This window comes from Trichoderma reesei (assembly GCF_000167675.1).
Source record: "Trichoderma reesei QM6a unplaced genomic scaffold TRIREscaffold_13, whole genome shotgun sequence".
Lineage (NCBI taxonomy): Eukaryota > Fungi > Ascomycota > Sordariomycetes > Hypocreales > Hypocreaceae > Trichoderma > Trichoderma reesei.
The window spans coordinates 291,610-301,856 of record NW_006711160.1 but is presented as its reverse complement, the minus strand read 5'-3'; the positions used below and the strand labels follow the sequence as shown (position 1 = coordinate 301,856).

Below are 10,247 nucleotides of genomic sequence, written 5' to 3'. Positions count from 1 at the left end.
TAGAACAAACACATGAAGGATTCGCAGCTGAAAGAATCCCCGCCCAACCCCTGCCGGCAGCGCGGCACACAATCTATCGCAGCCTGCATTGCTACCAAACTCAGCTTTCATACCACAGCAATCAGGTTTCGTGATTCACCCACCTTGCATTTATTGCAATAATTCAAGCGGCCAATTGCAGATCGCTGTCCAACCAGACCGCATCCATCACATGTATGCCACCTCGCCAGCGCAGACAACACCAGCAGACCTGGACATTTCCTTGGAGATGATGAAGCGGGGAAGCTCGTCTGCGTCACCTCAACAGCAGCTGCAGTCAAGCTCTTTGCAAAAACACCCTGGAATCTCAAGCAAAGAGAGAGACTCAAAACGTCTCCTTCTCAGCAGAGGCGGCAATAGCTGAGTGGTATCGCAATGGCCGTGTCCTACCCGCTTCTTGCGGCATCAGCCGTTGGAGTTGCCACTCACTTGCTATACTTCAAGAAGGGAGAACATCACGTCGCTCCCCAGCGTTATGTCATTGCTCTTGCAACCAGCCTCATCACCGGCGTGATCCTAACCGGGTCTTCCATCTTCAACGAGAAGCCAGGCGTCCAAGCGGGCTGGACATCAGCCATCAGCTCCTCGATCCAGATTCACACATGCTTCCTCTTCGGCCTCTACTCAAGCCTCATCACGTACCGCCTCTTCTTCCACCCGCTAAACAAATTCCCCGGCCCCCTGGGCGCTCGCATCTCGACCTTTTGGCTGACGTACCGCGTTCGCGGCCTTGATGCCTGGCGACAAGTCGCCGCCCTTCACGAGCAGTATGGCCCATTTGTCCGCATCGCCCCCAGCGAGCTCTCCATACGCAACCCAAGGGCCGTGGCGGCCCTCCACGGCCCGGCATCAAGGTGCGAAAAGGGACCCATCTACGACGTGACCAAGCCCATGACGTCTCTGCACATGTTTCGCGATCGGGCTATCCATAATGACCTCCGTCGAGTCTGGAGCCAGGCGTTTAGCGATCGGGCGCTCAGGGGGTATAACCAGCGGATGAGTGCGTACCGCAGCGTCCTGCTTGGTCGGATCCATGCTGCCAAGGGCGAGTCGATGGACATGGCAAAGTGGTTCCGCTTCTATGGCTTCGATGTCATGGGCGATCTCGCCTTTGGGAAGTCATTCAACATGCTCGAGACGTCTCGGAACCATTGGGCGATCGACTTGTTGGATGCGGGGATATTGCCGCTGGCGCTGCAGTTGCCGGTTTGGCTGCTGAGGTTCGGGATGAACATGCCCGTGATATCGAGAGACTGGTGGACGTTTATTGGATTCTGTCGAGACAGGCTGCAGAGTCGGATGAGGTCAGAGCCGGATGTGCCTGACATCATGTCGACTTTGCTGGGGCCACTCAAGGGGAGGGACGTGACTCAAGAAGAGTTTGATCTGCTGATTGGAGATGCCCAGCTGGTCATTGCAGCAGGAAGGTTAGTTATGCAATATGCAATATACATGGGTATCAAGCTGACCAGTGGCCAGCCATACCACGGCCGCAAGCATGGCTTCCATCGTGTACGAATTGGCAAAGCATCCGGAACACATCGACAAGCTGCGCAACGAGCTTGCGCCTTTAGTCCGTGATTCAAATCTTGACCCCTCGCCAGACGAGTTGGCGCATCTCGAGCATCTCAACGCTGTCATCAACGAGACGCTGCGGCTTCACCCTCCAGTGCCGACAACGATATGGCGTGTCACGCCTCCTGGTGGTGTCATGATTGGAGATGTCCACGTTCCTGGAGGCATGAATGTGACGTGCCCACAGTATGCAGTCGGCAGGAGTAAGTTGGCCATGTTCATCTCACAGGTATCCCTGGCTATTGCGTGTCGTCGACAGCTGCTGACGTTGCTGTATACCATTAGGCGAAGCCGTGTATTCAAAAGCAGACTCGTTCGCTCCGGAACGCTGGTACCAGTTCCCGGAGATGATCAAGGACAAGGATGCGTTTGCTCCCTTTTCGATGGGTTGGTCATGCCTCAGATGTGCTCCCAGGAAGGAATTATACTGACGTCCTTGGTCCATAGGCCCGTTTGGCTGCATTGGAAAGCGGCTGGCACTGATGGACATTCGTCAGGTGATTTCAAGGCTGGTTTGGGCCTTTGATGTTGCATTTGCTCCCGGGGAAGATGGAACGTCATTCGAAGGGGATGCCCTCGATGCTTTCATGGTGACCTATGGAGCGCTGAGACTGACGTGCAAGGCCAGGGAAGGTGTCTAGGTCCACGAAGTTGATCAGAATGATGCTGGGAGGGCCTATCAGATGGATTGAACATGCAAGGCGGGCTTCTGGGAGCATGTAAGAGCTTGATTGAGCAACTTTCTTATCGTCGCAGTGTGGACAAAGCTGTGATATAATGCCCCCTAGAGACCAAGCCGGACATGACGGCCGTTATGGTGTGAGGGCGGCGAAGGGTTGTCGGGCTGTAAGACCAAAGGAGTCAGCAATTCTTGAATCTACCCGTATACGGTATAATGATCCGGCAGATATACGAAGTCGACTAAGACAAGGGATGTTCTCACAAGACAGGTAGGTAGGGAGAAGCCGCAGCGATATCATGTCTAACGTGCTCAGCACCGACCAAAGTCCATCAGATTCTCTTGCAGCTCAGACTAAAACAACGACAGTGTCTGTTGCAGAGCCTCAGAATCCAGTTTGACGCCGTCGAATGCTTGAATAATGGCATTGTCTCGTTTGCAAAGCGATGATACGGCAGAAGCTGCGTTGTCGAGAAGCATCAGCATAAGGTATCACCGCCAAAGAAAAGTACCCAAGTACACGCAAGTTCTTTGCCCCTCAGTCCAAAGTACCGCTACCTCCGCAAGGACTCCAGACTCCAAAAGCAGCACTCCACAACAACCAATCCCCCCACTCCATCGAAACAGCTGAGAATGTCCACAAACTTGCGCACCAAAAGGACGGCAAGCAGACAGGCCGGAAACGACAGCGAAAAAAAGAAGGGGAAAGGTAAGCATGATGATCTTGGTGAGAGGGTTTTTAGTCATTGCAGATGGCGAAACAAGAGTGTTACTCTTCGGGCAGCGCACTTGCGGAAGCTGCTCTTCCCGCCAACTGTGACCCCAACAGGAACGCTGTGCCAAATAAATAGCGTTGATGGCCTTTCCCCCCCCCCCTTGCCAGCTTGGAACAACTTCATCCCACTTCCAGTTGCCAGGCCACATCTTGTCTTATACCACACGCGGCTGAATACTTGATACTAGTAGCAGCTACGACTTGCTTGACTTGTCCCAGCTTCTCAGCCTCGTCCTGACCCTCTGCACCTACCGCCGACTCCTCGACCATCCTTCAGAGCATAATCAGCTCGGCCTTTGCACGAACCAGGAGCGGGTCTCGTTTGCTTTTTGCTCATCAGCGGGCATTCCATTGTTCCAACCAACGCTACTCTGTACATCCTGAGACTGCCATACCTATCATCGTCACCTCTTCAAGGTTGCACAAGCTCTACAGGCAGCAGAACGAGCTTCAGGTCACACCATTCGCTCCGCGTGTTTGTACATCAACCGTTAGGACGCACAACAAAGGACAGCACAGACGGTGACGAAGCTCAAGACTGGTCGTCACCGCCACTAGTCGAGTCCATCAACCTCTCTTTTCCTCTCTCAAGGAAAGCGACCACATCAACACCGCCACCAAAACACACAAAACCATCATGGACGGCATGGACATGGGCGGCCACGACGGCTCTTCATCATCATCATCAGCCTCGTCCAACTCCACCATGACCATGCTCATGGCCATGGTCTTCCAAACCGACATCCGAACCCCCCTCTACGCAAACTCGTGGACGCCTCACCACGCCGGCGCCTACGCGGGCACCTGCATCTTCCTCATCGCCCTCGCCGTCATCGCCCGCCTGCTCGTGGCCTTTAGGGCTCGCCAGGAGCGCATCTGGGCCGACCACGACGCCCGTCGGCGCTACGTCGTCGTCAACGGCAAGGAGCCCGTCGCCGAGCGCCTCTCGAGGGACTCGGACGCCAAAAGCGCGACCATGGTGATTTCGGAAAACGGCGTCGAGGAGAGGGTCGTCGTCGTGGAGAAGAAGGATGGCGCGACGCGGCCGTGGCGGTTCAGCGTCGATCCCGTAAGGGCGGCCATGGATACCGTTATTGTTGGCGTTGGATACCTGCTGTGAGTGTCTTCATCTATACCTTCTGCAATTTGCTATGATCGGGAGGGGGGCTCTTGAAGCTGACTGGTGATTTTGTGTTGCAGCATGCTGGCTGTCATGACAATGAATGTCGGTTACTTCATGTCTGTCCTCGGCGGCACATTCCTGGGCAGCCTGCTTGTCGGCCGCTACAGCGAGGTGTACCACCACTGAGAATGCCAGCCCGAGAAACAGGCACATTCACGCTACGGAGGCGCAACGCTGGTGGCCTCTTGCGACTTGCCTCTGCTTTCATCAATGATTATACGGTAATATGGACATGGCGGGTTATTCGATGATTACACATTTGCCTTTACGGCCGGCGTTTACGGTGTCTGGCATACTTTGGGTTCTCTCAGCAAAGCGGGCAATCGGTATTCGTCTGCAAAGGAGGAAAAGGGGACAAACGGACGCATCATGATGTCTGACACGTTTGTCAAGAAGGGTTGAAAATAAAAAAACATATGATATTATCAGGAGATTTTGATCGCACAAATATTTCCGTGATGCTTCTTGACATGTCTGTCCTCCAGCTCAACCTTGATGGCCTGGCCTCATGTCCTCGCAAGTACCGCAAAGTAGCCGGTACCTCCATCGCTCACCCAAAACTCGGACCTTGGGAAAACCTTCTCAAACCTGCTCAGCGCGCCTTGCCGAAAACGGAAACCGCTATTCAGTAGGACACATTGGAATTGAGGTCACGTGCTTTGCTTCAGATGCTCCTTGTTCTGCTCGCTTATGTAAGACTTCGGGACAACTCACAAAGTTGGGTAGAAAAGAATCGGTGACAAGTCCCCAAGGCGAGTAAAAAATGAATGACTTCGTTGCTGTTTCTTGTTGCTTTGTAGATGAATAAGCCGCCTCTTCTTTGAGTCCATTCCTGGGGCGTTCTTCCAACTCGGTGAAGCCAAGATGGTGACGTCGTCTTGGAAATAGATAAAAGGCTAAAGATCTGCTCAACTAGGCCGCGAACTTTCTTGATGAGACTTCGACGGTTATCAAAGGAAAGCACTATTTCTAGGTACCATTATTCACATCCCTGAAACAGGCAAGACCAGTCGTTTGCATCCCATAAATAGAGCATCTCATCGAACCGAGCAGATCCCCTCTCCGATCTGACCTGTCCGCCTTAGAAAGGCAGTTCACGCCATGACCTCATTTCCATTGACAAATCAGGCTCCAAATCACAAACGCTACGGTATATCAGAATTGACTTTCAAACTGCTACACACTCACTTTGGAAGTCACCACAAGTCCCTTCATACAAATTCCATATTTGAGAACATAACGATCACACACCCTGCTTACATCTTTCACCAATCAAAAGTCAGGCCAGCAAAAGCCATACCTCAGCAACGAATGAAACAATTTAAAGGTGAATCTCTCAATCTCATCTAGTAAAAATACAAGCCAACGCCACACCTAAACACAAAACCACCATACTTGCATTTTCACAATCCCTTTCCCATCCAAACAGACAGGCAACCAATAATAAAGGTAAAAAAAAAAAACGAAACAAAGAGTGAACATACAAAAACGCCAAATGATTCCCCCCTCCCCCCCTAAAAGGGAAATCCTCTCTTCTCTCCCATCCCCAAAACCGTCTAGCCACAAAAAAACATGACACACACGCAACAAAAGAAGGGAGACAAAACGAACAACGAAAAAAGCCACAGAAAAAACTCACATCGAAAAAAAGAAAAAGAGAGAGAGAACTCAGTGAAAATAACAATCCAAAACAAGAAGCCTTGGTCGGGAAAAAAAAGGTAAAGCGATCAAATCGGAAATAAACAACCCATCACACTCACATACTTCCTTTCTCATCTCAGAAAAAAAAAACCACACACACCTCGCCTCGTTCTCCATCTCCATCCAAAGCAACCACACCATTCCTATTCCTCTCAGGAGGCAAAAGGACGATAAGAATCCAAAAAAACAAGGCTCGGCAAGGCGGCGGGCGGGCGGCCCGCTTCAGCTAGGACCAAGCGAGCAGCATCTTTTGCCTATTCTAGAAACAGGATCTGGGGTACAGGGCTTGCGATCTACGGTTTTGGGTTATGTTAATCCTACTATCCCCAGAGACACTTGCTAAACTCTGTTTGTCCCATTGTTGGCGGATCGGGGAGGCGGCCCGTTCTAACCTCAATGGGATCCCATTGAAGATCACACGATGCCCGTCTGGTCATAGTAAAAGACGAGAGCCAAGCATCGACATGGCCCGAGCATGTCTACCTACACCCCAAAAAGGAAAGCAGGTCACGACAAGAATCACCAAGATTTCGAGATACGTGTGGAAGAAAAAACAAAAAAAGAGGTTGATTGGCAAGCAAGAATCATCAGGTGTACATGATGTCCTGGTCCAAGTCCCGCCATCAACAATCGTAGCCCTCATGTGCCCATTATCATCCGCGACAGCAGTTCCCGAGACAGTCCTCTTCACCTGTGCCAATCCTCCCTCCGGCTTCCGAAATCCAGACCTGCCCAGAACCTGCCGCCCAAAGTACCAACCCATCTCCCGATTTACCGTGCCCCAGCATGGGAGACAGCATCTGGGCTCAACCCACGTCCAACCAAAGGCTAGAGGGCCTCTACCATGAATAGTAGGAGCGCTCGCCTTGCGTACAAGTGCTCAAAAATGTCCGCACAAAAGGCCGCCGTCAACATCCATTCTGGCTTGTAACCGATACACTCCTTGAATCTTCCCGTAACAGGAGTCACCGGGCTCCAAATGCTCGCTGCCGCAGGTAAAACAACGCCTCTGGACTTCTCCGAGACCGCTTGCTCGCGTCAGTGCAGCAACAAAGCTCGGCAGCCTTGCCTGCGCTGTGGGAGAGGGCCTCGTCCCGATGAAATCAGAAGACGCCAGGCTCTTGCAGCTCCAGAACATCAGAGCATGGGAAGATTCAAGGAAGAACAATTCAACGCGTAAGAGAAATTAAGGAAAATAAACAACAAGAAAGAAGAGTAAATGAGGAGAAACACATCAACACGTCATCAACGCCGGATTGAAACCGTCAGATCCCCTGCAGTACAGTGGTGGCAGCGGAGCAAAGCCCGAGAACAACGCTCCCAAAGATTGTTGAAAGCCCGGTTATTAACGGTTTCACACTTCGGCTTGCTTTCCATGGTCGCTTTTTTTTTGTATGGTTTGCTGTTTTGTCTTTTTTCAATTGGCCCAACTCATGACTGATGGTGGGAGCTGGGGGGCATGCCAGGCTGAGGAGGCATACCAGAGCCGTATCCCTGGTTGCGCTGAACATAACTCTGGTAGGCCAAGGCCTGCTGAGGATCCATTGGGATATTTGGGGGCATGTAGCCTCCGGGCCCCATGTGAGGGTTCTGAGGGATGCCTGGACGGCCGGCTTGGGGTGGGAGATGGCTAGGGGGCTCCTCGGGAGAGTCGACTTGGTCACCGCCGTCTACCCCGTTCTCGCTGCCGGTCGCAGGCTCGGGTGCGTTAAGGCACGCCTGTTAAGCAGGAAAAAAATTAGCATCGAGTATTTTGGGATGAGGAAGAGTGCAGGCGGGTAACAGGAGCGTCTGAAATGGCTATTCTCCCGCCCCAGCCTTCGCCCACACAGGGAGAAGAGGACAGAGGGTAGTTTTCAGCTGGAGAAGTTCCTTACCTGGATGAGATTCTTGCCCTCCGCCTTCGTTACAAGCGGCTGCAGTTTCGGGGTGGTAAATGTATAGACGAGGCCCGTCTCAGACACGACGAGCAGCAGAACCTGAGTGCCCGTCAAGACGGACAATTCGTAAGCCTAGAAGTCGAGAGGGTTCCCCTGTTAGCTAGACTTCCGGCTCGGATAATGCGGGCAATCGAGGATTTGCTCAGACGTCTCGTCCCCATGACGGCACACGCGGCGCGCGCGCCCTCCGACAGAGCTCACGCAACTGGTGGGGATCTGAACTCAAGCAGCAGAAGAAAGCTTGCTCTTGACTCCCCGCATGGTGTCTGAGAGGCGCGAGGAGAGGAGCAGGAGAACTGCAGCTCTCCCTCTCTCTCTCGCGCGTAACTCCGTCGAGGGCTGGCGGGACGCAAAGCAAAGCGAATCAGAGCAAAAGCAGAAAACACGCACCTTCTTCATGATGCCCGCCTTGCGCTTGGAGAAGGTGATGTGGCGACGAGACTTGTCGCTAATAAACTTGATCTCAATCTTTCGCCGCTCGCGGCCGCCCTTCTCGTCATCGTCATCGTCGTCCTCGGCAGCGGCGCGCGGTCGCTTGACGCCGCGACCCTCGTTGGCGGTGCCGTTGCCCACGGCATGCGCGTCGTCGAGCTCGGTGGGCGACGTCTGGTCGTGCTGGTCGGTGATATCGGCCATTGTGGAAAGCTGCTTGCGGTTGCAACTGCGACAGCAACTTTTCTCTTAATAAAATGCCAGATGCCAAATCCGAATCCGATACCAATCGTCGTCGACTTGTATCACACAAGGGCGCTGGAAAAGGCAACGAGTGGTGGAGATACTGTTTTGAGCGTGGTGCCGATGGATCTATACTGGATCTGGCGGTTTTTCCTTTTTTTTTTTTAAAGGACGGGCAGAAGAGGGACAGGCGGGAAGGGGAACAAAAATAAGGGAAACCGGTCTTGGTTGGGATGGATCGAGCTTCTGGGCTGGGGAGCGGGACTGGAGAAAAGATGCAGCGGCCAGTGCTGGCGGGTGCGCACGGTGCCGGTGCGGCGGGTGCGAAACAGGTGGAGGGGACCTGGGAAGGCGCGGAGCAAGGCTTCGGGCGGCCTGTCGAGACTTGTGAGGTACTTTTCAGCCAGCGGGTGGTGGTGCCGTTAGTCGAGGTAGACGAGAGGTTTTGAGTGCCGCTAGTGCTCTGTCGGGGCGCTTGCAGACCGAGAAGGACAGAAGAAGGGGGGGTGGTGAGATTGGCACAGGCTTGGTGAGACTTACTGATTGTGCTGCGCCAGTACTTTCCGCAGAAGCAAGCCTACCGCGATACTTGACGGCTTGTTGCTGCTACGATTGGCACAGCCCATCGCGTGCGCTTATCGCCCGACGAGCAGCTGCCAGAATGACGGGGGTGGCATGGGCGCGGCCATTGAGAGACTTCATCGAATACATAGGTACTGGGTAGCTCTAGCAATGCGAGCGCAGCGGTGCATGTGAGTGGCCGCCGTGCGACAAGCCTCGGGGCTTGGAATTTTGGCACCGGGCAACAGGAAAAGCGGAGCAGCTAGGCCCGATTGGACAGCCGAAGCAGAGTAAGCACTCAGAGCCCACACAGTATTAATATTTCATCCATAGACACTGTGCCATACTGGTTGCTTCCCAGCCTTCCCAGCAATCTTGTTCTCGAGGCTTGACAAAAGGGAGTGGACCCGTGGCTCTCATGGGCCGATTAAGGACATGAACAAGTGCTCCATAGCCGTGAAGCTTCAAAGGCGTCTCCATTACTAATGGGTGCCGAACTTGAAGCCTGGTGGTCGCTGTCAACTTCGTCCAAGTACTGTACGTGTAGGCGAACACGAATTGCAAGCGAGATCGAAACGCCTTTGCGGAAGACGACTTGCTGTTCCTCTCGCATGTCTGTCAAACTCGTCCTTGTCTCCCTGACATCGCCACAGATATTCTCCCACAACCTGTCAACTGTATGGGGACGCGCTCAACTATGTAAGGTTAGGGCACAAGGTAAGGCAAGGCAAGGTCAGGTAAGGTGATGAGATCTACGGGACGCTCGCGCCGCCTCTCCGTAACGGCTAGCTCTGACAGATCAAACACAGGGGAGCTGGAGCAAGACGATTGGGAAATTGACTTATCCGCCTCCTCGTATCACAGAGTGCGCTTCTCTCTTCGGCTCCCAAGGCTCGCACGAAGCATCTCGCAGCAATCACTCCGTACAAGTTCCGTAGCACTTTTGGTGGCACCTACGCGCATTCGGGCTCAACCAATGTTCTTTCGATTCTTCCATCGTTTTTCCCAATTTTCCCAGTTCCGTCTCGTTCCTCTGCTTCCAATGACTCCCCGTCACTTGACCATGGGTGTGGATGGTTGGATCAAGATGCCGTTGGCCCGCCTGCTTCCACTTCAGCT

At 53.2% G+C, this 10,247-nt stretch overlaps 3 protein-coding genes across 3 annotated transcripts; 2 read left to right on the top strand and 1 right to left on the bottom strand.

The window, feature by feature from the left end:
• Positions 1-414: 414 nt before the first annotated feature.
• On the top strand, positions 415-2,255 carry TRIREDRAFT_4517 (cytochrome P450; the record flags this gene model as incomplete). The annotated part of the gene is made up of 4 exons (XM_006966409.1): positions 415-1,466; positions 1,519-1,817; positions 1,900-2,001; positions 2,062-2,255. The coding sequence occupies 4 exons, from the start codon at positions 415-417 to the stop codon at positions 2,253-2,255; spliced, it is 1,647 nt and encodes a 548-aa protein (XP_006966471.1).
• A 1,519-nt stretch (positions 2,256-3,774) lies between these two features.
• TRIREDRAFT_108749 (uncharacterized protein) lies at positions 3,775-4,377 on the top strand (the record flags this gene model as incomplete). Its single annotated transcript, XM_006966562.1, has 2 exons — positions 3,775-4,184; positions 4,269-4,377. 2 exons carry the CDS (start codon positions 3,775-3,777, stop codon positions 4,375-4,377), a joined length of 519 nt encoding a protein of 172 aa, XP_006966624.1.
• A 3,039-nt stretch (positions 4,378-7,416) lies between these two features.
• TRIREDRAFT_42249 (uncharacterized protein) lies at positions 7,417-8,528 on the bottom strand (the record flags this gene model as incomplete). The annotated part of the gene is made up of 3 exons (XM_006966436.1): positions 7,417-7,671; positions 7,830-7,964; positions 8,283-8,528. Coding segments are annotated over 3 exons (636 nt in total), but the record flags the coding sequence as incomplete, so codon positions are not given.
• Between the last annotated feature and the right edge of the window lie 1,719 nt (positions 8,529-10,247).